This window comes from Alexandromys fortis, unplaced genomic scaffold (assembly GCF_014885135.2).
Source record: "Alexandromys fortis isolate MF-2015 unplaced genomic scaffold, M_Fortis_MF-2015_v1.1 scaffold_157, whole genome shotgun sequence".
NCBI lineage: Eukaryota > Metazoa > Chordata > Mammalia > Rodentia > Cricetidae > Alexandromys > Alexandromys fortis.
Genome location: NW_026068041.1, coordinates 1535274 through 1561610, shown reverse-complemented (window position 1 = coordinate 1561610; position 26337 = coordinate 1535274). Strand labels below are relative to the sequence as shown.

Sequence of the window (26337 nt, the reverse complement as noted above, 5' to 3'; positions counted from 1 at the left end):
TTCTCTAGAAATAGCATGCTGACCACCAGAGAGGCCAGCCTGTATCCCACAGAAGAAGGGCACATCTTTCCTGTGACTACAGTCTCAGGAAGGTTCTCACAGGGACCACTGGGGGTCATCTTCATCACCCAGTTTGGCCTCCTATGCAAACCCCATAGTCTGAGCTAGGAGGAAGGGAGGGTCCCCAGAGAAAGTCAGAGTGCTGTACTGAGAAAGAGAAAGAGAGAGACAGAGAGATGGGGGAGGGGACTACTGTTATGCCAAGTCCCTGGAGGTTGGAGAATTTGGCTGGCATCTTGTTGGGATGTGAGTTCAGTACGGTGGGCACCAATTCTGATCAGGTATCTCATTTCAGCGTGGTCAGGAGTTGGAGCTAGAATGCCGGAAGCCCCACCTCCTTCCCTGATGGCAGTCCTGGCTTTCCATGGTCCTTGCAGGAGTCTCATCAACACATGTGATGTTTGGGTGAAGAGGCTAGGGGTCTCAGGTTGAGTTAGCATGGACCCTTGCCCTAGAAAGCTCAGCATCTGGCAAAGCAGGCAGACAGGGACTAGCTCTAGTGGTCCAGAGCAGAGGAGGAACAGACGCAGGCATTGGGGAAGAGAAGAGATCTTTTGTTTTGGTTTGTTTTTGCTTTTTGAGACAGGGTTTCTCTGTGTAGCCCAGACTGTCCTGGAACTTACTCTGTAGACCAGGCTGGCCTTGAACTCACAGAGATCCACCTACCTCTGTCTCTTAAGTGCTAGGATTAAAGATGTGTGCCACCACAGATGGGTACAGGGCTGGCACAGGAAAGCAGGGCAAAGAGGCAGGGCTATGTGGCCCATTAGCAGCTGCAGTTTAAATGTGGATGGGGTGCACACACACGGGTAGGTTCTGCTGGGCCTCCTCAGCCTTGCTAAGGAGTTGGAATTCATTTCTCTAAGCACGGTTAGGGCAGGGGGTGAGGAGTGACGTTATCAAACCTATGGCTTGGGATGGTTCTGGGTGCAAAATCAGAATGCATTGGAGCAGAGTGAGGCAGCAGGATGAGAAGTCAGGTGAGCCACCTAGTAATTCCCAGTTCAGCCCGGAGTTGTCACTGGCTAATGCCGATGCTGAATCCCAGGGCAAGAGGTTCCCTGCCAACAGGATGATCGAGGATGCTCACAGTGTTCCTCAGACCACACTCGACCTGCAGGGAAAAGGCTCTCTGAGGCTGGGGAGCTTTGCAGATGCTGCAGCAGCCAAGAGGCCACTCAGTGTCCCCATTGGATGCTTGGGGACAGGATAGCACACAGCACCTCATCCTTTCCCTTTCAAATCCTGATGCTAAAATGTTCCGATTGGGTGTGGGGGGGTACATGCCTGTGATCCTGGTTCAAATGAGCTTTGGATTCTGTAGCTTCAGCTGCTCTGGAATTCCTGACCCTCTTGTCTCTGCCTCCTCCGTGCTGGGATTACAGACAGGCCCCACACAGCCAGGCTTTGCTTCCTGGCTCTTGAAAGTCCCTAGGCAGTGGGTGGTGTCCTCCCTGTGACCTACTTAGCCAGACTCGGTGGCCACTGTCCACCTGGTGGCCACTTGCAGCATTGCAGTCAGGGACTGAGCCTCTGCTAGGCGCATCCTGGTTGGCACTGCTCACTGGGGAAGAGGGGGACATAGGACACAGGTTACCCAAGCACAGCTGTGTGCCTGTCTTGCATGGAGGCCTCATCCTGTGAGACAGGCTCCTGGGGCATCTTGATGGGTGGGGTGGCAGGAGACAGCTAAGCCAGTATATGGCACAAAGACTATGCCCACTTTAGGCGAGGGAGAAACAAAACCAGAGGGGGGGGGGGAATTGTGTGAACTGCAAACCTACTGTGTGCCGCAAACATACTGTGTGTGTGAAATGCAAACCTACTGTGTGAACAGCAAACCTACTGTGTGCTGCTCACCTCTGCAAGTTCCAGAAGCACTATGGGATCGCCAGGCCCTGTCACACAGCACTGCTAGGGGAAGAGCAGCTTATCAAGGAGATAGACACAAGGAAGGTCCATGGAAGGCAGCCCTTGGCCAGGAAACAGATGCACTAGAGGAACCCTGTCCACTCCAGACAGAGGTAGCAGCAAGAGCAATTGCCCTTGATGGTGAGGATCCTGTGTTGTGTTGGAGGACCTCAAAGAGTGGGTGCTGGACCCTGGCAGGTGGGCGAGGGTGGGATGGAGAAAGAAAACAACCCCTGCACAGCCTGGGTCTCATTCCAAATCTGGCAGGAAGCCCCTAGAGGGTATTTTCTTTCTTTTTGTTTTGAAATAATCTTAGATTTGCCAAGATGGTAGCTATAGTGACTATTGGGCTCTTTGCCCAGGTCCCCGGATGTTAGCTTCATGAACAGTTGCATGCAGAGGCTGGAGATAAGAAACATTATCCCAGCACTCTGTGAGTTCGAGGCCAGCCTGGTCTACAGAGTGAGTTCTAAGACAGCCAGGGCTATTATGCAGAGAAACCCTGTCTCAAAAATAAATAAATAAATAAATAAATACATACATACATACATACATACACAGCATGGATGGGGGCTGGGATGTGTCTCAGCACTTGCCTAGCAGTGAAACCCTAGGCCCATATTCATAAAGAACATTAAAACAACTGTAAACTGCAGGCTAATCAGATCTACCGCTTTTCCTTCTATGGTCCCTTTGGGTTTCTTTGTTACAAGATCTTGTTATGCAGCCCTGGCTGACTTCAAACTCTGAAGCCCTAGGCAGCCTCAACCTTGCAGCAATCAATCCTGCTGCATCCTCCATCTCTCAAGGCTAGGGCTAAGGTTACGGTCACCACCAGCCCAAATCCCCTTCTGTCCTGGGACTTCATGCTGGATCTCTCATGGCATTTAGTCACCTGGTCTCCTCTGGTCCTTCCTTCTGTGACAGGTTCCTGGCTGTTCCTTACCTGCCTGCCCCTCAAGGGTTGTGAGTAGGGCAGACTTACTCACCATGCTTTGTTGTGGGGACAATGACTCTGGGAAAAGGGCATTCATGCTTTGGGGGAAAGCTACTGGGATTATCTGAGCAAAAATGACATGACCTTGGGTGTGGGGCTGTGAACTGGAGATGACAGAAGCAAGTGGATTTAGGGGACATCTTAGGGGGCCTCAGGGCCACTCCAGTGTTGAGAGTTCAGACTTCAGGGACACCAGCTACCAGTGTAGCAAGATTGGAGGGGTAGGGGAGGTATGTAAAAGGAGGCATGTCCTGGTGAAGGCACTCATGGCTTGCTACTTCAAGAGGAGGGAAAGGCGCATACACAGCTGGTGGTTCAGGGATTGAAGGGGTGGTGGTTGACCCCCAGTTTATGGCAGCCAGGAGCCGTGACATGGTCACTGTTGAGGGCAGCACATTTACCCCTGAGGCCAGCACCCCTGTGAAGCCCTTGAGGTGCCTAAAGTGTTAGTTACTTTATACCTGGCAAAAGAAATTTAAGGACAGAAAGACAAGGCTACAGTCCAGCGTGGCAGGGGAGGCTTGGTGGCTGGTCACCGTGGCTCTGCAGTCAGGAGGCCTCTAGAGCAGTGGTTCTCAACTTTCCTCATGCAGTGACCCCCAACCATGACATTATTTTTGTTGCTACTTCATAACTGTAATTCTGTTACTGTTATGAATGGTGGTGTAAATATCTGTGTTTTCCTATAACCTTAGGTGACCCCTGTGAAAGGGTCATTCAACTTTCCAGGGGTCACGACCCATAGGTTGAGAACCACTGGCCTAGCTGAATGCTGGCACTCAGTGCAGGCTCTCCTGCCCCTGTGTGTCCTCTCTTTTTAAAAATGTATTGCTGGACAGTGGTGGCGCACGCCTTTAATCCCAGCACTGGGGAGGCAGAGGCAGGTGGATCTCTGTGAGTTCAAGGCCAGCCTGGTCTACAAAGTGAACTACTCTAGGACAGGCTCCAAAACTACAGAGAAACCCTGTCTTGAAAAAACAAAACAAAAACAAACAAAGATTCGTTCATTTATTCGTGCGTGGGTGTGAGTTTACACACATGTGTGTGCACATGTGCCGAGGAGCTTGCGTGAGGATCAGGAGACAGCCTCCTGGAGTCAGTTCTCCCCACCACATGGGTCCTGGGGTCGGACTCGCAGTATCAGGCTTAGACACAGCACATTCACCCGCTGAGCCCTCTCACTGACCCTCGCTTCTTTTCTCCCTCTTACCCACTCTGGGACCCAAGCACATGGGAGGATGCTCCCCATATTTTGGCCAGGCCTTCTTCAATTAATCCAGTCTAGAAACTCTCTCACAGACATGCCCAGGGGTTTGTCCCCTGGGCGAGTACATCCTGTTGACAATATTAACTGTCACATGTGATAGCTCGGTCAGGTACCGATTCTGCCCTGTGCAGACACACAGGTGCCCATTCATCAAGGGCGGCCTTAGCTGTGCACACTTCCAGTGTCTGGGATGAGCCTCTGGGGCAGGAGGGGTAGCAAGAGTCCTCAGGTGTAGATATAGGCACGGTCCCTATGCTCTGGCACCCACAAAAGGGGTTCCTTAGAAGTTGGGGTGATTTGTGGGCATCCCATCTGGGAAGTAGAAGCGAGGAGTCGAGGTCATCAGACAAGTGCTCCTGGTCTACCTCTCCCTCTCTGGGGTCGTTGCTCTCCATAGTTTTGGTCTCCTTTGACATATTCATGACCTTCTTGCCCTGGTACCTTTCCATGAGTGATTGTGAATCCCTGGCCTGGCAGCAAACTGGTGTCTAAGCTCAGTCTCAGCCTGAATGGCAAGGGTGTGTCTTTTAGACCAGACACTGATACCTACTAGAATCAGGCTGGGGGCTGCCTTGATTTTTCTGTCCTTCCTGGATCCCTCTCCTCACCTTAAACTTCCTCATTTCTCTCCAGATTCCGGCAGTGGGGGACAGAGTGCTGGCCAGCACTGGGCAAAGCTGCGGGCAGAAAGCAGCTACTTCTCCTTGGAGCGACGTCGCGCAGGGCAAACCCAGGCTTCTTCTGGGACACCACTGAGTGGGCCTCGGACCACCACCCAGGCTGCTTCTGCTCAGAGAAATGTCTTCCAGGATGTTTCTGCACCAGAAACCTCCCAAGTTCCCTCTCTATCCCATAACACCCAAAGAGACACCTCCAGGAGCTTAGTCACACAGCGGAATAGCCCCGGAACGTCCTCTCCTTCAAGAGTTTCCCAAAGGGACATTCACAGAACCATGTCCACCCAGCAAAACAGCACTCCACTTTCCTCTGCCCTCAGAGCCACTTCAGAGAGCCTCAAGTCCTCTACACCCAAAGATGGCCCCCACATTGCATCATCTCCTTGTGCCCAAGCCTCCTCTGTCAACAGAACCACCCAACGGGACAACCCCAGAACCTCATCTCCCAACAGAACCACCCAGCGGGACAACCCCAGGACTTCCTGTGCCCAGAGGGACAACCCCAGAACCTCATCTCCCAACAGAACCACCCAGCGGGACAACCCCAGGACTCCCTGTGCCCAGAGGGATAATCCCAGAAGCTCCTCTCCCAACAGAACCACCCAGCGGGACAACCCCAGGACTCCCTGTGCCCAGAGTGACAACCCCAGAAGCTCCTCTCCCAACAGAACCACCCAGCGGGACAACCCCAGGACTCAATGTGCCCAGAGGGACAATCCCAGAAGCTCTTCTCCCAACAGAACCACCCAGCGGGACAACCCCAGGACTCTATGTGCCCAGAGGGACAATCCCAGAAGCTCTTCTCCCAACAGAACCACCCAGTGGGATAACCCCAGGACTCCCTGTGCCCAGAGAGACAACCCCAGAACCTCTTCTCCCAACAGAACCACCCAGCGGGACAACCCCAGAACTCTTTGTGCCCAGAGGGACAACCCCAGAAGCTCTTCTCCCAACAGAACCACCCAACGGGACAACCCCAGGACTCCCTGTGCCCAGAGGGACAACCCCAGAACCTCCTCTCCCAACAGAACCACCCAGCGGGACAACCCCAGGACTTCCTGCATACCACAGAACACCCCCAGGACCCCTTCTACCCAAGGAGACAAGACTACAGCCTCCTGCAGCAGATGGGAGCATCTCCGAAGTGCCTGTACCCAAAAAGACAACCCAGGACCATCATCTCCCCGCCGTGCCACTCAGGGCAATAGCTCCAGGAACCCTTCTCCCCACCGTACCAACAAAGATATCCCTTGGGCCTCCTTTCCCCTTCGGCCGACCCAGAGTGGTGGTCCTCGAACCTCATCTCCACCTCGCACCAAACAAAATCAGGTGCCTTGGGCATCCATTTCTCTCCGACCAACCCAAGTGGACAGGTCTCAGACATCAGCTCCTACCAAACTAGCCCACCACGACCCTCCCCAACACTATTCCCCATCCCTAGCCTCCTCCTCTCATAACCCAGGCCTTCCCAGTGCCTCTCGGACTTCATCACCTCTGCACCCAGCACGAGGGGCTCCCCAGACTGCTTCAGAGCCCTTCCAGCCACCGTGCGCCGTGTGCATTGGGCACAGGGATGCACCTCGCGCCTCTTCGCCCCCTCGCTATTTTCAGCATGACCCTTTCCCCTTTTTTCCAGATCCCCGCTCTTCTGAGAGCGAATTGCCCCACCACGAACCCCCCTACATGCCACCTGCAGTGTGTATTGGGCACCGTGATGCCCCCTGGGCCACTTCACCACCTCGTCATGCCCAGTTCGATCCCTTCCCCTTCCTCCCAGACACGTCAGATGCTGAGAACGAGTCCCCTCAGCATGATCCCCCACAATTTCCCCCACCAGTATGCATTGGGTACCGTGATGCCCCCCGGGCCTCTTCCCCACCACGCCAGTTCCCAGAGCCCTCCTTCTTCCAGGATCTCCCCAGGGCCAGCACAGAGAGCCTGGTCCCTTCCACAGACTCTCTGCATGAGCCTCCCCACATCCCCACTCCTGTATGTATTGGCCACAGAGATGCCCCCTCCTTTTCCTCCCCACCACGCCAGGCCCCTGAGCCTTCCCTCTTTTTCCAGGATCCTCCTGGGACCAGTATGGAGAGCCTTGCCCCTTCTATTGACTCTCTGCATGGTTCCCTACTGCTGCCCCCCCAAGTATGCATCGGTTATCGGGATGCACCCAGAGCCTCCTCTCCTCCCCGTCACCCGCCCAGTGATTTAGGTCTCCTGGCTCCCTCCCCTCCCCCAGGTAGCTCAGGTTCTCGGGGCTCAGCACCCCCAGGGGAAACCAGACACAACCTGGAAAGGGAGGAGTACACCAAGCTGGCTGACCTGCCCCCGCCCAGGAGGCTGGCCCAGAGGGGGCCAGAGACCCAGGCACAGGGCAGCAACGAGGGCCGTACCCGCAGCCCTGGCCGGGCAGAGGTGGAGCGCCTCTTCGGGCAAGAGCGCAGGTGAGCCAGGGCAGGGGCAGTCAGGTGAGCTGGGGAGGAGAACAGTTGGAAAGTTTCCGAAGCAAGAGTTCAAGCCCTGCTGTGTGGTCTTGGGCAAGCCATTGTATCTTTCTGTATATTAGGGTATTTTTTTCTGAGGTTGAAGTAACACTGTGTAGCCATGTAATCAAAACCAAACAAGCAAGCAAACAAGCAAAACTGGGTTTAAACCTGGGTTCAAAGCTACCCTGTATCCTGTGATATCTGCTTAAAGCAATTTAGTCTACTTGGGCCTCAGTTTCTTCATCTGTCAAATGGGAAAGACGTTGGTTTCTTTTTTTATTTATCTATCTTTCTTTCTTTCTTTCTTTTTTTTTTTTTTGAGACAGGGTTTCTCTGTGTTGCTTTGGAGCCTGTCCTGACACTAGCTCTTCTAGACCAGACTGGCCTTGAACTCACAGAGATCTGCCTGCGTCTGCCTCCCGAGGGCTGAGATTAAAGGCATGCGCCACCACTGCCGGACTGAAATAGGATTTTGCAGTGTAGCCCAGGCTAGCCTTGGACTCTAGGTCCTTCTGCTCCAGGTTCCCGAGTGCTGGGATTACGAGCATACAGCACCACACTGGGCTCACACAGTTACCTCTGTCCACTTCATTCCCCATCCTAGTACATTGTCTTCCCACCCCAGTTAGGGTATTTTTCCTATCTAGTACTTTTCCAGGTGGAATTCCATTTGCCCTCTGAGGACAGCATGCATTTGCATAAGAGGCAGAATTTATGAGACTGGGGGATGGGGCTGTGCAGGGCTGTATTTTCATTATCTCCTAGTTACTCCTCTGATGTGTACATTTATTGAGCATCTACTTTGCCCAAGCCTGGAGCATTTTTCTAGAAGGATCACATCAAAGACTTAGGCATTTGACTGGTGTTTTAGCCCTTCCTCCCACCCCACTCCCTTAAATGTCTGAATTTTGAGAGTTTTCCTTGGATCTGCTGAACGCAGTGTCTTTGTTTTGTTTTTAAGCAGGGTCTCACTATGTAGCCCTGGTTGGCCTGGAACTCATAGAGATCCACTTGCCTCTGTCTCCCAGTGCTGGGATTAAAAGTGTGCACCATCTGTCCTGTTGCTTCTTTGACACTGTTTGGAGGCCCATATAACCATCTGAGTATCCAGAGGAAATTCATTTCCTTGTCATCCACGATACAGTCACATCAACCTCTGGGAACAGGTGGCTCTGCGTGGGTCCTATTGCCAAAGAGCTGGGTTCCCATGAGGGCGGCTCCGAATCTTCTAGGGTTCTTTAGCCCTATCTTTCAAAGCTTATGAGGGGTGAGGGAAGACTTATTGGAAGGAATGACCACTGAACAAGCTGGAAAATGGGCGTTCAAAAGAGACCAAAAATTTTGCACTTCCCTACTGGGTCCCCATCATGTTTGGGACTTTGGATTTTGGTACTTTCATTGAAGTTCCTAGACCTCAGTGCTGGGGGAAACTTGTTCAAAGGTCTCAAATTTGACTAAAAATGGAGCCTACTAAAAATAGCAGTAGTGGTGCATACCTAGGACTTGGGAGGCAGAGGCAGGCAGACCTCTGCATTCAAGGCCACCATGGTCCACAGAGCAAGTTCCAGGACAGCCAGAGCTACACAGAGAAACCCTGTCTTGACTCATCAGGGAGTCCTCAAGCTTAAAATCCAGGGACCTTAGGGCTTCTAAGAACCTCAACAGCTTCCAGTTCAAATTCTAAGAACATCAGCAAAGACCACAGGACAACAAAGCCCAATATCATGCTTCAGTTTGAGAGGCTGGTCTCCCACTCTCTGTGTAGCCAGTGATGCCCCCGAACACCCAGCTTCCCTGCCCTACCTCCCGAGCACTGGGATCACAGGGGTCATCACCACCCAAGGTCCATTCCTTCTGCAAACCTCTACAGTGTTCTGCGTGGTTCTTCAACTGTGGGCAAACTTTAGAAAGACAGTCCTCACAGACACCTACACAGCCTCCCTCTTGTCTCCTTTGGGGACTCACCCTGGGCTGCCTGAAAGCATCTCTCCTTCCTGGTTCTGCTCAGCCAGCGGTCATGGCCCCACTGATTCGTGGGTTTGACTTATTTTTGCTGTGCTGGGGATGGATCCTAGGGTCTTCCACAAGCCTCTCTCCATGGCTAGTTTAGATGAAGTCCGATAGTCAGACCCCACAGGAGGTACCTGCTCATGGAGTCTTAGTCTTTTGTCTCTTACTAGGAGAAGGGGCAGACTGTGCCCAGAGTCTGTTAGATCAGTAACGGTGATGCTATGTTGAATATAACCATAGCCACTCATTGTTAATCCACACACATATCTGGAAGTGAGGATTTTGGCACAGGCTAAAGGTGATCTCTATTGGGTATGGTGACCTTTGCTGGTGACCTTTCTGGGATTGTCAAGATCGAGAGAATGTCTCTTCACAGTCACCTGGCTAGGAGCTCTTTCGCCCATGGCTAGAAGGGCCAGGGTTTTCAAAGCTGAGTGCCGGGGTTCCGTTAGCTCCCAGAGGCTTGAGAAATCCTGTTTGCAGATGGATGGAGAAGGGGAGAAAGAATGGGAAAACGAGGCACCTAACAGCCACTGCTCTTGTCCCTGAAGTAGGTTGTGCAAGGCTGTGGGACTCGGCACACAGATGCTTGTCATCCAGAACATAGGAAGCGCTCAATAAATGCTTTCTTAAACATTGTCATTATTTTTTTGCTCAGTGCCTGGTACACAATAGATGCTTAATAAATCTGAATTCCCACAAGGACCAGTCTAACCTTTGTCGGGGGTGGCTTGCTGATGGCTAGTGAGTCGTAGGAAGTGCCGAATGAGGCGGCAGGGAGCCATGGCCAAGAGCTGCCCCCTCCGTAGATTCTCCTGTCATCTTCATGGCCTTATGAGTCAGATTAGATGGTGTTGACTGTCCCTGTTTTCCAGAAGAGGAAACTGAGGCTCCGAGAGGGTCATCCTCACTTTAGACTTTCAGTGAGTCTCTTTTCTGGGGTGGGATGGGAATGCTGGGTGCTGGCATGAAGTCCCAAAGGCCCTCTGGAACAGTGCATTTGCTCTTAGGAAGTCGGAAGCACCAGGGGCCTTCCAGGCTCGGGATGAGGGACGGTCACAGCGGCCCGGCCAAGGTCAGAGCCAACTTCGAAGACAGTCCAGCCCCACCCCCAGCAGGCAGGTGAGCACTGCTAGCTACCAGCCCTCATGAGTGGTCACTGCCTCTCTCTACACCCTCGGTTCCTGGCGGGTGTCCTGGGCAGGGAGGTCCTCTGTGGGAAAGCCAGGGCCGGAAGCTCTTGGCAAGGTGTGAAGGACTCCATACAAACCCTTGAAGACAGCCCCTCGGAGCTGTCCCCATGGAGGTGTCTGCTATCTTGAGATCTCAGGGAGCCTCAGGTGCCTCAGGGGCTGCCTTGTCCAGCATAGGGATTGGATCTCAAATGAAACTCAGAGGGTGATGCACACCCCAAGGGCACAGTTACCCACGATGGAAATTCGGCACCTGATAGCTCAGCTCGGAAAGACTATCTTACGGAGGGGGAGCCCAGAAAGTGAGCTGCTCTCTTTCTGGAACCGAGAAAATTGGGTGAAAGGAGAAAGAGCCGCAACTTTCCACCTGCTTTGGTCTAGGCTTCTAGGAAGATCCAGCCTCACCTCGCAGTCCCCCTTTCTTCTGGGGCTTGGCTAAGACAGACAGCGACTATCCCGTGCAGTCCGGAGCCTCACCCACCCCTTCACCTCATCCACAGGTGATCAAGCCCTCTGTCAAGCAGGCAGAGCCAGCCCGGCGGAGCCGAACAGAGCCCCCACATCCTAAGAGCCCCGAGAAGCGACCTGAGGTAGACCGGCGACTCCAGAGGTCCTCAGCACCTGTCAGGACATCAGCCCAGTCCCCCGAGAGGAAGGCTCAGACAGAGAGACATCTAGAGAGTGGCTGCACTGGCCTAAGGCAGCCTCTGGGAGGGTGGCAGAGTCAGGAGGAGCTGTCAAGACCCCAGAGTCCTAACAGACACCCAGAGAAGATCTGGGGCAGCCAGGAGGGTCCAGGCCTGGGGGGCTGGCCAGAACTTGAGAGTTCCAGCCTGGAGGGGATATGGAGGGGTCCTGCCCAGGAGCACAGGGAAAGGTGGGGGCAGTCAGAGGCCTGGGAGCAACCTCCCAGTAATGGGCAACAGGGGGGTTCCCCAAGGGGCCAAGGTAGCCTTCAGGAGTTGTCCAGGCCTCACCAGCCTACAACCCCACCAGACAGCTCTTGGGCAGGCCCAACAGAATGCTTGTGTGCCCGGCAGCCTGAGGCCACCACCGCCACAGGCTGGAGGGCTGAGGGAGCATCTCCACATCAGTATAGCCCTGAGAAGTCACCCGACCTAGACTGGAGGGACCTGCTGGGCCTTCTCCGGGCACCTGAGGATGGAGCCTGGACCCGGCTCCCAAGTCTGGACTGGGAAGGCCTGTTGGAGCTCTTGCAGGCTCGGCTACCCCAAAAGGACTCAGCCAGGGCTTTAGGACCAGAGTTGGGTTCCCCGGGAACAGAGGACACCCTGAAGACAGAGCCACCGACCCAGCCTGAAGGATGGGCCAAGGTTGCCCAAGCCAATGGACATAGCCCTGGGCAGCAGTCGGAGGGTCCAGCACAGCTACCCAGCCCTGCCTGTACCTCCACCCAGTGGCCAACAACCAAAGTGACAAGTGGACCAGAAACTTCAACTCTGGCTGCTCTGGAGCAAACAGATCACCTAGAGAGCCACAGCCCACCTGACCTGGCGGTAAGTCTGTCCCATATCGGGAGGGGGTTCAGCAAAGGCGCTGTTCCAAACTGTGTGCACCCTGTTCCCCGACAGCACCTGGCAGTGGTGTCACCAGCTCACAGACGGTGTGTTAGGTCATAGGTGCCACGCGCAGTGAAGAGGCAGCTGCCACTGTTCCCAGCCTATAGATGATAAAACTAAGACCCGTACTCAATAGAATTTCTTAGAGGCCATACCTGCCGGAGTTTTGATAAATGATATTAAAGTACCCACTCCGAAGCCTGTGCTTACCGCACTATGAGACTCTCTCTCCCACCACCTTGTGGCTGTTCTCAGTTAACGATCTAATTCAGCACTAAGACACCAGGGGTGCAGGGTCAGATGACACAGCCCTACCCTCAAGTTGCCATCGGGCCATGTGGAGGCAGGGCCATCGCCTGATGCTCAGAGGAGGGTATGTGTGTGCAGTGCTGTGGCTCAGTGGCCGCTGTCAAAGGGGAGGTGGGAGGTCACAAAGATTGGGGTTCCTCTACTTGAGGCTCAGCATCCCTTGGAGACTAGGGGATGGTGACACGAAGGATGGAGAACCTCTGGCCACTTCAGTAGCTCGGGCGGGGAGAAGAGGCTGCAGAGTGCTCACTGGGTAAGTAAGCCTAGTAGCCAGGATGGGTCCGGTGCTGTACCTGGTGATGCCTCCAATCCCAGAGCATAGATGGGGGCAGGGCGGGGCTGCCCTCAGGCTCTAGCTCTATAGAAACACCACATGTGTCTTACGTGTGTCAATCCTGCATGAGGGACATCTCCTGGATGGCAAAGCAGAGAGTTCCCCAGGTCCTGCTGGGGTTCCGGGTACTTCTCTAGTGATCCTTTTGTGTCATTCAAAGCCCCTTCCTCTTCCCTCCTCCCCATATCTTCCTCTCACTGTGCTGGCTGGAGGACTCTGCATGGGGTTTTGTACACACTATTCCTGTTGCCGAGGATGATGCTACCTTCCCTTGTCACCTGCCAAATGTCTGCTCATTGTCTAAAGTCCTGTCCTCCAATACTAACCCCATCCTGGGGCTGGTGACAGTCCCCTCGTGGGCCTCACGGTTTTGCTTCCATCCGTCACATCGGATATCCACTTCCCCTTAGAACCATGGGCACAGGCTAGGCATACAGCTTAGTGGTAGAGCACTTGCACAGCATTGCCCAAAGCCCTGGGTTCAACCTCCAGCATCATCAAACAAGCAAACATGAGTTCCATGGGGGCGAGGACCTCTGCCTCTCAGCCCAAGGCCTGATAGACAAGAGGAATTCATCTCAGTGGATGGCAGACCAGTGGAATCCACAGCTGCTCCATTGCACACACGAGGGAGATTGGGTGGGACAGTAGTTAGGTGGCAGGTGGGCTGTGAGTGGAGGATGGTCAGATGGTGGTGTTAGGTAGATGGTGGGGTGATGGATAGCGGTGGTTGTTCCGTGATGGCTGAGTATATGGTTATTAGGTGGAATATGATGGGTGGATGTAGCGGGGATGAATACATGGTCAGTCAATAACAGTGAGTGACTGCTGGGAGGATGGAGGGATGGGTGGATGGATAAGTGGACACATGACGGTCAATGGACGGCTAGATGGTGCCTAAACAAAGGCAGGGTGCAGACTGGGTGATGGATGTGCAGGGTGCCAGGAGGGTATGGAGGACAGAGGAGGGATGGCTGTGTTGGCAACAGGGATCTAGTGACATTGGATGTACAGAAAATAAACGGACAATTTAGAAGGTAGATGGATGGGTGAATCGTGGGGGATATAGGCTAAACTGTGTTCTTTCTTTTCTTCCTGTCCAGCCAGAGGAGCCTGAGGCATCAGAACCAAGCAGAGGCGAAGACTCACTGGCTGACCAGAAGCAGGCTGACTCGGTAGTTGGGTCCTAGGCTTGGACACATGGGGAGGGAAAAGGACGGGAAATCAGGCTGGAGGTGGGATGAGCTCCTTCAAAGAGTCCTGAAGCCATCCAGACCCAGGCTGGCTCTGCTGAGGCCTTAAGGAGAGAAACTTTGGAGGAGGTGGTCAGCAGTGTTATCAATGCTATGGGGACTTGGTTGGGGATGGTCCTGGAGTCAGAAGCCCAGGGCACAGCTTCCCACTTACTGGCACACTGTCTTTCCCTGAGCAAGTGGCAGCTTGGCCCCAATAGTTCCTGAGGGCAGTGTTCTTTTGGGTTTAGAGGGCTGGGCCAGGCTTCCTGGGTGGGGCTGGGCCATGCTTCCTGGAGCTGGGGTCAGGAGCGGTAAAGTGGGCTAAAGGAGGTGCTGCAACAACCTGGAGGGCCCTGGAGGCTGGAGCTTTATGCAGGGGGTGGACCAGGGAGGCTGCCTGGGGCCCAGCTGTAACAGCATGGCTGTGCCCTGATGCTCTCTGCAACTTGCAAACAGAGCTTTCTCACCAGAAGCCTCTGGAGGGGTGAAGGCAGAGGCAGACAGCAGGTGGCAGACAGCGTGAGCTGGAGACTCTGGCTATGTTTTTCTCTTCCCCTGTGCTGCCTCCTGAAAAGCCAGAGGTGAAAGGCCACCTGAGTCTGGCCCTGCCACTGATTAGAGTCGTACACAGCCGTATGCTGTCCAACCCATTTGTACAGACAAGGAAACAGCCAATGTGTGGCTGGACTCAAATAGAACCCAGGACTCTGGTCCCCCTACCTGGCTCTGTACCAGGATTTTTCTTTTGGGCCACCAACCAGCTCCCAAATCATGACACAGAGACTTATTATCAGCTGTAAATGCTCCACCTAGTTTAGGCATATTTCTGGCTAGCTCTTTTAGCTTAAATTAACCTGTTTCTCTTTATCTACTGCTTGCCTCTGGGCTTATTATCCTTCTTACTTCTGTAGATCTTCCTTCCCCTGCTTCTCTATGTCTGACTGGATGGTGGCTGCCTGGCTTCTTGCCCCAGGTGTGTGCCTTGTTCTCTTCTTCTTCTTCTCTTGTTCTTCCCTCTCTAGAGCCTGGATTTCTTCTCCTATTTATTCTCTCTGCCCGCCAGCCTCACCTGTCCCTCCTCTGCCTAGCCATTGTCTGTTCAGCTCTTTATTAGACCAATCAGGCACCTTAGGCACTCAAGGTAAAAAAAAAAAAATCAGCACATCTTTACATCATTAGACACATTCAGCATAAACAAGAGTAGCTCACCTTTCTGTATTCTGTAGCATAGTAGTCTGCAGCATAGACAAATGTAACACATCTCTGCCTAGTTAAAACAATGTTCCACAACAAGCATCCCTGGGCTCCCCATGCCCACCCCTGTCCACGCTGCTTCCTGGCTCTGTCCCATCTATGCGCCTCGATCTACTTGGTAGCTGGTCTTCCCTCCTGTGAAGTGGGGTGGGGACAGAGGTCTCCCATTGCTAACAGGGGCACTGACAACTTCACTCTTCCTCTTTCGGGCTGATTTCTTCATGCTTCCTGAAGCCTGGGCTCTGTGAGCAAAGAGGAAATTAGCAATGTGGAAAGCCTCCCCCAACACACACCCCTGCCACCTCTCCTGGACAGAGTATTAACTACTCATTCATTCATTCATTCCCACTCACAGCACTTAGTGAACACCTTCTGTGTGGTGGTATGAGTTGAGGTGAGCCACAGTGGGGCCGTGTGGTGGTCAGGGCTGTGGGCTGTGGGCTGTGATGGGTTGTGATCTCGGGACGCTCTCCTTTCCTCAGTTCTCTCAGGTTCCTGGGCTTCAGATTCTGCTTCCAGAGGCTTGCAGATTCCAGCCAGAGGACAGGAGGTTCTGTCCCCTTCCTCAGCCTGGAGCCTGCTGTGTGGCTTAGGGCCTCTGCTTTGCTAGTGACTCAGTTGCCCCAACAGAGGTGACTTCAAAATGGAAGCACTAGGGCTCTGAGACAGGCATCTGTGTAAGTCTGTGTCCATTCCTTTCATGTTAATGTCCCGAAGGCCAGGCTGGTAACCAAGGTGATAGGAACAGGAGCTGGGGCCACATGCATGACCCCTTGTCTCCAGGTGGTTGCTGCTGAGATACAATGGACCTAGAGTCTCCACATTTTCCCCACATTTCAAGAGAAATCAGATTTTTTTTTGTTTTTTTGTTTTTTGTTTTTTTTTTTTTGTTTGTTTGTTTTTTGAGACACACTGTTTCTGTGTAAATGCTCTGGCTGCCCTGGAACTGTCTGTAGACCAGGCTGGCTTTGAACTCAGAGATCTAGGCTGGCTTTGAACTCAGAGATCTGCTTGCCTCTGCCTCCCGAGTGCTGGGATTAAAGGCGTGGGTCACTACTGTCCCGCTTTTTCTTTTTTTAAATTTTTTGAAATGTGCTTTTAATTTGGGCTTCATGTAGCTCAGGCAGGCCTCAAGCTTTCTCTGTTGCTGAAGCTGAACTCCTGATCCTCCTGCCTCTATCTCTGAAGTGCTGGGATTACAAGTGTGCACCACCACACCTGGCCCAGACTTCTTGGTTATTAATGTTAGAACCAAATGCAAGATGATGGATGCATGCCATGTGAGCTAAACATACGTGATCTGTAACTTTCTCCTTTGCAGCCTGCAGTTTGACCTAGGCTTTTGGACACAAGTCCCAAGGATGCATGGAGTCCTAGAGACCCTGTTGGTCAAACACTATGCAGTGCGACCAAGATAACCAGTTTTTTTCCTTTGTAGCTCTGAACGGGGGAGGTAGGTGGGAGCCCCGGGCCTTTGCAGTACCAGAATGGTCAGGGGAGGCTGTGACCAGGGATACCCCATCCCATCAGGGACCTACAGCCAACACTGGACCCTGTTTGACAGGCAGCCAAGAGGCCAGCAGAGGGCAAGGCTGAGAGCCCACTCAAGGGCCGACTGGTGACTTCGTGGCGGATGCCAGGGGACCGGCCCGCGCTGTTCAATCCATACCTGCTGTCTCTGGGGGTCCTCAGGTGGCAAAGGGTAGGCTGGCCGCTGAGGGGTTGGAGGGGAGAGGGTGGATAGACAAGGGAAGCAGGGAGGAGGCTGGTCCTAGCCAAGAAAAAATGGGAGCTGAAAGGGAGGAGTGGGAGAACCTCATGGAAGGAGAGGACGCTATAAAGCTCTGTCAGGCTCTGGACAGTGGGCTTTTCTGCCTCCGGTGCACGGCACAGATCCTGAAAGCTTTTAGGATGAAGGATGTTTGGGTACTATCCAATCAGCAACTGTTGGCCTGAGCCAGGGAGCCAGGTGGTGGGAGGGAAGGAGGAGGAGGGCCAGAAGGGGTTCTGGATTACAGAGTGTGTCTCAGACCTGGGCCTGGGCCAGTTTCACAAACATCTGGCCTTACGTAACCCGTCCCCTGCCCAGAGAGGCCTGTAAACACTGGGGCCTCTGGTTGGGGCTTCCTCCAGGGCGGAGCAAGGAGGTAGCTACGACTTGACCCCTCCTGCCCCTTCACAGCAAGCAAGAAACAACCAAGGGCTGACTTTGGGGGTTAACTGTTGGTGACTGGGCAACTCTTGGACTTTCCTGTTGGTGCTGGGCCCTGACACTGCAGGGCCCTTGGCGGCGCATGCCGATTTTACAGAGGGTGGGCACAGACATGAGCCGACAGCCAGAATATCACAGGGCTGGATTTTGCACAGTCCCAAGTGAGAGTGTTTCAGAGAAAGTCAGAGTACTAGATGTCATGCCTATCACATCTGTCTGCTGGGGTAACTGCTGGAGCTGCCCAGGGCTAAGGGGAAGGTACCAGAAGCTTAGAATGCCTAGAGGCCTGGGGACCAGGGCTGCCCTAGTACTGCTTCCTATTTGTGTTATGGTTCCTCCCTGCCATTCCCTACAGGCAGGGGCACCCAAGGCAGTCAAGCAGACTTGGCTATCTGGGTGCAGTGGTCCTTCAAGCCTTGGGCAGGATTTGCCTTATCAAACTAACTAAAGGTCACCAACACACGGCAGGGCTGGGAGGAGCTGCTGGGAAGGCCTTGGTGGAGAGAGGATAAGAGAAGCGGGGATTATGATAATAGATGTGCTTCTGGACTTCTGGAACCCCCTGGAAGGATAGATCTTTGTAGTCTGTGCACAGTGTCTACACTACCAGCTGTTACTGTGTATCTACTATATTCCCTGGTGTCACAGCCCATGCAGGACGTGCCTGACTATGTTTGGTCCTCTTCTTAAGGACAATTAGATTCATGTTGTCCACATACTAAGTAGGAAGTGAAGTCTCTTGTTCCATGTCACACATGGGTGCATCTGAGATGCAAACCCTGCTCTGGCCGATCTGAGCATTGAATACTTACAAACCCGCCTGGCAGCTCTTAGTTACCATCGTGTTCCCTACCGGCCATGTGGCAGCTGAGGCTTGGTGAGTCCGGGGCAATGATCTTTTTCTCTGGGGACTAGAATTGTAAAGTACCAGAGATGGAACTGCCTGGGGCCTCTCTGAGGATTGCTGAAAGAGCCAGAAAACTAGCAGGAATTCTATCTCTGTCCATACTGGGCCGTGTGCTCTGGTCCACTCCCCTTCCCTGAGTCATACCTTAGAGTCCTCAGGAGAGATGTGGCTCCGCGCTGAATGTCGCTGAAGTCTGGTGGCTCCAGTCTTTGCCAGCATAAGTCACTTCCGGGCCTCTGAAGTCCCGCATCTCTCTTGTGCTAGGGTGATCTGTGATCTTTTTGTTTGTGTACTCATTCAGTTAGCCAGTGTTTACTTAGGGTATACCGTAGGTTAAGGCCCTGGGCTGGCCTCCAAGACAGAGAAAGACATGCTCCCTTATTGCCCACAGAGAGCACATAGAGGCAAACACCACGACAGGCTCCTGGGTCAGTGACACTGTAGCAGAGGGACAGGCAGAAGTCGGGAACATTAACAAGGGGTCAGATACAGGGAGCACTTGACAAAGATGTGGATTCAGGGAGCATGGAGCCACATATTGGGAGCACCGAGTGAGGAGCAAGAGGTAAGAAGACAAGGAAAAAGGGAGACAGAAATAGGGAGTATCAGGCAAAGCAATGGGCATAGGAGACATGGGCAAGGGATCAGATGCAGGGGCACAGGATGCGGGGCCAGATGCAAGGAGTACAAGGCAAAACATTTCCCCCCAGTGTTGGAGATGGAACCCAGAACTTTGTGGGTGCCAGGCTATATCATGTAGCTATGCCCCTGGCCCTGCTGGGAAAGGTGCTTGGATGAAAGGAGCACTAGGCGAGGAATGGGAGCACTAAGCAGTGAGGGCTACGTCTGGCTGGGGTATGTGGCTCTGTTATACTGGGGCTCCAAAGGTGAAGGGAATTTTCCATGCATCTTTTTGTGAGGTAGTAGGAAAGGAATCTCTCTCTCTCTCTCTCTCTCTCTCTCTCTCTCTCTCTCTCTCTCTCTTTCTGTCTCTGTGTGTGTGTGTGCGCGCGCGCGCGCACATGCATACAGAAGGCAGCAGTCTAGAGTCCAAAGGTCAGCCCTTCCACAGGGCTCCAGGAGTTCCGCATTGTGTCTGTCATATGGAAGAGGCATGTAGAAAATGTAGTGCGGTCCCAGGCAGGTTATAAAGGAAGCTGACTGTGCAGAATCCAGTGTACTGAGCTGGTCACCGTCACTCTGGTCCTTGGGTTGAGCTTACCAGTAGGCGACTGACTCTCAGGGCCAAGAGCCAGGAAGCTGATGCTTTCTGTTCCCAGGCACCCGGTGGGAGGTGGTTTCTCTTCTTACTCACTTTCCAAGGGCTGACAACCTTTAAGGAGTGCAGGGGGAGGGTGGGAAGCAGATGGGCATCAAAAGACTAGCATCTAGAGGAAGTGAATTTAATGTGTGTGTTGTTGCGAGGAGACTTCAACAGAGACGCTAGGAAAAAACTCACTCCCTGGGCCTCGGGCTCCTTATCTGTGAAATGGGCAGAGAATCAGAGCGCCATAGTAATTGCAGTATACAATACACTTTTATTTATTTCTTTATTTTTGAGACAGGGTTTGATATGTAGCCTTCAACTCATTACTTGTGGTGATCCTCCTGCCTCTGTCTCCAAGTGCTGGGATTATAGCGGTATACTCCCACGTTTGTTTCTTTGTTTGTTTGGGGTCTTCCTATTTAGCGCAGGCTCAGGTTAGCCTAGAATTACATACTTTGCTCAGGCTGGATTGGAACTCTTTTTTTTTAAATATCTATTTATTTATTATATATACAATATTCTATCTGTGTGTATGTATGCAGGCCAGAAGAGGGCACCAGACCTCATTACAGATGGCTGTGAGCCACCATGTGGTTGCTGGGAATTGAACTCAGGACCTTTGGAAGAGCAGGCAATGCTCTTATAACCACTGAGCCATCTCTCCAGCCCCTGGATTGGAACTCTTGAGCTCCCTGTCTCACCCTCTTCCTCAACCTATACCAGTATGCCCAGCAAGAGCAATGCTTTTGAGCTCCAAATTTAGTTGGCAGAGTATCCTAAACTGCAAGTAACCCAGGTTCCCTGGCCCACACCTAAGGGTGGCTAACTAGAGATGGAGAAGTTGTTTTAGTTGCTTGACTTGGTTAACACCCATGGGTCATTGCATCAGCTCATTTACCCAGGGTGAGATTGAGGCTTAGAGTACTCAAGTATCTTGCTTGCTTAAGCTAACAGGGTTCAATGGCTACTGTCACACAAACTTCCGGTGCAATCAGCAACAAATTCCACCGACGTCTCTCCTCACCTAAAGGACCACGATGAGCTGCCTTCCATGGGCAAAGAGAACACAACATATTGACAAGGGAGCTGGGAACACGAGCAACAGGTGCACACCCACACCCGGTAACCCCGCACTTCTTAATGGAAAGTCCCACTTGGGAGATTTCGAGAAAGCTTTCTCTTTCTATCTACCAACTTCTGATAAATAAGCTGCGCAATTTACTTGTTAGAATCCTCTCTGCCCCATGTCTCTCACCCCCACCCCGTGAGAACTCGGGCAAGTAGATCCATCTTTGAACCACTGCGTTCTCTTGGGTAAAACACAAACAAATGAGCCCCAGGTCCGTGGGAAGCACGAATGCCGACTCCGTAGATAACGAGTGGGGCTCGCTGAGTCGTTAGTATTGGGTGTTGTACTCCGTCTTGCGACCCAGGCGCCAAGACCGGGTGCGTCCATCATCCCGACGGGGTTGGGGGACTCAGGCTCTCGCCCCAGCAGTGGAGATCAAACTGCTCCGCCCCTGCGCCGTCGCCGGCAGTCACCTGCATGTTGGCCCTTCCTTCCTGCAGGCCGCCGGCCGGAGCCCGGCCCTCCTGGCCCGCCACCCCATCCGCCCGCCCCGTCGCGCAGGCCCCGCCCCCGGCCCGGCCCTCGCCCCCATTGGTTCTCTCATCGCCCCCGCCGCTGTTCGCCGCGGCTTCCAGGCCTCCCATTGGACCACCCGGGTCCTCCCAGGAAGTTTGAAAAAAAAAAAAAGTTTTATGGGCGGATGGAAGGGGCCGGGGCAGCTCCGGGGAAGGGAAGGGCTGGAGCTGAGGCGGCCGGCGGCCGAGAGGGGCGGCGGGCTGGGTGCGCCGCGGAGCCCGGCCCGAGAGTCCCGTGCAGCGTCCCGGGGCGCCGCCATGACGGTGAGTGGCCCCAGCCCGGACCCGGCGAGGCCGGGAGCTGAGTGCGGGGCAGCTCGATCCAGACTTTTCTCCCTGGTCCCCTGCCCTTCTCCCCGCCGTGGAGCCCGTGCGGCGGAGGGTACTAGTCACTGACAGACTCAGGGAGACACTTGCCCCGCCTGCCAGCCCCCTGGTGGAAGTCCCACTCCCCCCAGGCTGCTTGGCTTGGGCCTAGAAAGAGGTGCTCCGGGCCTTGGTGGGTCGTGTGATAGCTGTCCAGCCCATGTGGGCTCTAGCCAGAGTTTGGGGGGTCCGGCCCCGCCCACCCCCACGGTTGGGAGCCCCCTCCTGGGGCGGCTGAAACTTGAGTCCTCTAGGCGTTGGGCGCTGGGGACCTTGGGCGGGGTCAGAAGTTTCAGTTTCTCTTGGAGGTGGGCTCTACCAAGATTTGTCAATCAATGGCTATGCTCTGATAATTCTATCGAATTTCACAGCTGAGAGCACTGTTCTCCCCATTTCACAGCCAAGTGAGTTGAGGCTTGGGGAGGGGCGCTGGTGAGGTGTAAAAGAAGAAACAGCCTGTTTTCCAGGACGGTTTGACCACCTGGCCGTGGTGTTCTGGAATGGAGGGGTGGGGCTGCTTTTGATTTCTGCCTGGTGACCCAGACTGGCCCTCCTGGGGTTGGGAGGAGGATGAACAGGGTGTGTATGCACATGCGCAAGGGTAGGCCTGGTGAGGGGTGGGCTGTGCTGCTGAGGGTGTGGCCTGTGGGGTCCCTGCCGTGTGCGTGTACGTGTGTGTGTGTGTGTGTGTGTGTGTGTGTGTGTGTGTGTGTGTGAGATGACCTGGCTCTGTTGCCTGGATTTCCTCGGCCTCCGCACATCCTGCCACCTCCCTACTGGCCTTTCCTGGCGTCAGCAGCCTCCCCTTCCCTGTTACTGAACGGAGGGATGTTGGGGGAGGAGTTGAGTCAGTGTCCTGGGTTAGGGGGAGGTGGTTGCCTGGCTCACTGGGTGCCTGCCAGATACTTTGATAGTACCAGATTGATCCCCTCAAGGTTGATGATAGCATCTCCGTCATTTAGTTAGAGAAACTGAGGTGCACCAGAGAAAAGTATAGCCCTGGTGATGCAGTTTGGCCTTTTACTAGACCAAAATTTATACCCTGGTCTGTCTCAGTTTGCTTTCTGGGGAGAGATAAGAAATGTACACAGTTGCCACTCCCAGGAAGCACGTGCTAAGCAGGGTGAGTCTGCTAAGCGCCACATGTGTGCCTGAATCCTGAAAAAGGGGTGCCAGGGGGCGGGGCAGCGCATCCCTGCTGGTGGGAGGAGGGCTTCCTGCAGGAGTTGTCCTCTGATTGTGTGACTCTGTCAGATGGCGATGGACTGTGGAGGAAGGGGCGTGTCGATAAAGGGACGTGGCTAATGACCATCTCAGGGATGCTGGAAACTTAAGGAAGGGGTCTGAGAAAGGGCCCTAGCTTGAGCCAGGAGCAGTGGGGAGCCACGAGTGGTTTGGAGCCAGGAACAGGCTTGTGGTCACCGTCCACAGTGCTTCCCGGGCTCGTCCTGGGCACCATTCAGACTTGAGCCTGTCCCAGGTCCTCCTTGTTCATGGAGCCCATCCCTCTGACATACACGCCTTGCTATCAGCTGAGTGTTCTGTACAGAGCAAGTGACCAAGGAAGACTTCAGGGAGCTGGTAGATCCGGGCTGACCTGGACTCCAGAAATCTTTCTCATTTCTCCTTTGCCTGGGAAGCTTTATGAAGGAGCCTCAGTCTGCAGTCACCGCTGGGCATCAAATTATATACTTGTTCTGCGTGTTTACAGTCTGTCTCCTAAACTCCCCGCCAGGGCAGGGACCACAGCTCCTGTTCACAGCTGATAGCTTGCCCTAGAACAGTACCTGGTGCCTTTGAAAGAGTTTTGTTGTGCTTTTTGTTTGTTTGCTTTGGTTTTGGTTTTGGTTTTTTGAGACAGGGTTTTTCTGTGTAGCCCTGGCTGTCCTGGAACTCGCTCTGTAGACTAAGATGGCCTCGAATTCACAGAGATCCACCTGTCTCTCTGCCTCCTGAGTGCTGGGATTAAAGGTATGTGCACTGCCACCCCCCCCCCCATCTTAATCAGCCCACCTGGAGGGAAAACCAAAGTGCTTACAGCAATCTTAATGCAGCAGAGGCCTATTGGGGTTATGGGAGATGGCTGTGGGCAGCAGGTGGATGGCGTGGAGTAAGCCCTGAGAAGAGGCCTCAGATGACGCAGTTAGGCAGGTCTGAAGGTTTGGTCGGTGGAAAAGGACATTTAGTATTTCAGGTTGAGGACATAGCGGATGTAAAGGACTTGGGGGATTGTCGCCGTGTGTTGGGATCTGTGCGCACTGTGGTAGAATCGTTGGGATAAATAGGTGGGGGCAGGCCAGGCTGGCATGGGAGATTAAGGCATTAGATGACCCCTTGAAGGTGTGTGCTTAGAAGGGGCTGCAGCTGTGGCTGAGGTGACGGGCAGGAATGACTTGTGGTACTGGTTGGGGAGGAGGGCATGAGAGCCTCTGGGTGTTCCTGCCTTGCAGGTAGAGAATGGGCAGCTGAGCCTGAGGAGCTGGGGAGATGGCGGCTTTCTGGATGCAGCTTGTCAGATTCAGTTTTATTTGTGTGTGCCTCCGTGTATGTGCACACATGCATGCGTGTGTGCACACACCTAACTCTGGCAGAAGCTAAAGGGTGACTTTGGGTATGTTGCACTCCACTTTATTTTCAGACAGGATCTCTCAGTGAATCTGGAACTTTCTAGTTTAGCTAGATTGGCTGACAGCAAACCCCAGAGCTCCTCCTCCACCTTCCCGAACTAGGATTATAGGCATGTACCATCGCATCCAGGCTTTTATGTGGGTGCTGGGGTCTAGCCTCAGGTCCTCATGTTTGTGTGGCACATGCTTCTCTGACTGAGCCTTCCTTGCTCTTGTCAGCAAGGTCCCCCTCCCAGAAGGATTAAACGCTCACTCTGCTGCTCTTCGCTCCTTGAAGTTGCCATGCTAGGTCACACCAGACCTGCCGTGCCTCTTTTGGTACTGGTCTTGGGAGTCATCTGGGAGCTGTTCTGACCACAGTATGTTCAGTGCCCTTGGAATACTGGGACTGGGGCAGAACCCCTAGTCACTGCCACACATGTGAGCCAGAGCCTGGAGGGGGCTGCACACATGGTGAGGGGAGGTGGTGGTCACTGTCGCTTAGCTTCTAATGCAGCACTCTGGGTCCCTGTCTGTCACTGTGCCTGGGGACCTTCCTTTTTGGGTCAGCCTCACTGAGAGTGCCAGCTCTATAGACCAAGCCCTGACTTTTGACTCCTTGGGGCCAGTTTGGGGCCAGGGGATCTACCCCAAAGCACAGGAATTTATGACAGGAAGGTGGACGATATTTATACACTGTTTCTCCTGAGACCTGTTGTGACTGGGCCTCTCTTCCAGGTCCTGGGGCTGTGGGGGTGGGCGGACCATGCTGAAGGGAAGTGGAGCCAGCTACGGTTGGTCACTGTCTTCAGTCTTAGTTGGGGGTCATCCTGGGTTGCCTTGTCACAGATGGGAGACTGACAGAATAGGGAACAAACAGGGCGAGCACAGCCCCGGGGTTTCCGGGTTTGGAGCATAGCCCGCCTCCTCCCTCAGACAGGTATGCAGGGTGAGGGAGCCCCAACCTCGGCTGTGGATGGTTCTAGGTGTTCAGACTGCTGGCCTGGGGCTCTCTCAGCACGCTTACTGTACCAGAGGAAAATGGGGTTCTCTAGCGGAGAGCAAGCCCACAGAGATGGCCAGGTCAGGTGGCTCTGGTTCCCAGCTGCCGCCACCCTTCTGCACTATGTCACTGACTCCCTTCACGCAACCAGACACCTTGGCCCGGTGAGGCTCACTTGCTGCAGACTCTGATAGGTGGGCTCGGAGCCATGGCAACAGGTGGCCACTTCCTCCCTGCCAGCCTGTTTGGCCAGCCCAGTTCCCTTCCCTGCCAGTGGGCAAGAGCTGAGGCTACTGAAGGACGGGGACCTAGATCGGCGAGGGCCCCAGTGGTCAGGGAGGGTCTGGGGGATGATGCCCTCCAGATGGGCAGTTCAGGACGAGCAGCTTCATGTAGGCCTGGGCAGAGAGAGCTAGCTCACAGCCTCCCTCTGGGACATGCTGCAGCTGGGAACCCCCAACTCCAGGGCTCTACCTCCCTGGGTAGGACCTGCCAGGTAAGGCTTGCCAGGATTAAGGTGCCATGGCCTGTCCTAGGGGAAAGAGGCCATCTGGTCCTCAGCCTGAGCCTGGCTCGACCCTTAGGGTCGCAGGCTTGGTGGGAGGATGAACAGAGGCTTGGGTAGAGCATTGGATTGTGTTCTGCATGGTCCACCTGGATCCTGTTGAAGAGGACGTGGACTTCTGCTAGGCTGTTTCTCAAGGTTACGCTCTGGACTCCCTAGAGCTCTCTTCATAGGCGAACTTCTTCTGTCTCCTCTCTCTCCATCTTGGGTGGGGCCAGGGAGCTTGGACATCTGGGGTGTGTGTCTTAGCCACTCAGCCCAACCTCTTGGCTCTCAGAGAATGCTGAGGAAAAGAGCCAAGGCTGTCTCTGTGGCTGGGAGCCTGCTTGGTTCTGCTTGGTTTGGGGGAAAGTTCCCTGAGTCCCTTGCCCTCTTCATTGGTCTCCCAGGACCAGTGTCACAGGACCAGGGCAAGATGACTGTCATGGTCCCTCTTAGCAGCCTGCTTGGCTTT

At 53.9% G+C, this 26337-nt stretch overlaps 1 protein-coding gene across 3 annotated transcripts in view; it reads left to right on the top strand.

Moving 5' to 3' along the window:
- The window catches only part of Triobp (TRIO and F-actin binding protein), a 58059-nt gene that overhangs the window by 11834 nt on the left and 19888 nt on the right, over nucleotides 1-26337 (top strand). For 2 of the 3 annotated variants that reach the window (XM_050165684.1, XM_050165685.1), the window contains exon 1: nucleotides 21434-21607. In XM_050165684.1, coding sequence (XP_050021641.1) covers nucleotides 21461-21607 — 147 coding nt within the window. In that variant the 5' untranslated portion in view covers nucleotides 21434-21460. Of the gene's footprint in view, nucleotides 1-4868; nucleotides 5317-5502; nucleotides 7357-10418; nucleotides 10531-11101; nucleotides 12119-12524; nucleotides 12555-13927; nucleotides 14000-16877; nucleotides 17016-21433; nucleotides 21608-26337 lie in introns of those variants that run through there. The other variant, XM_050165683.1, reaches the window with a different exon arrangement.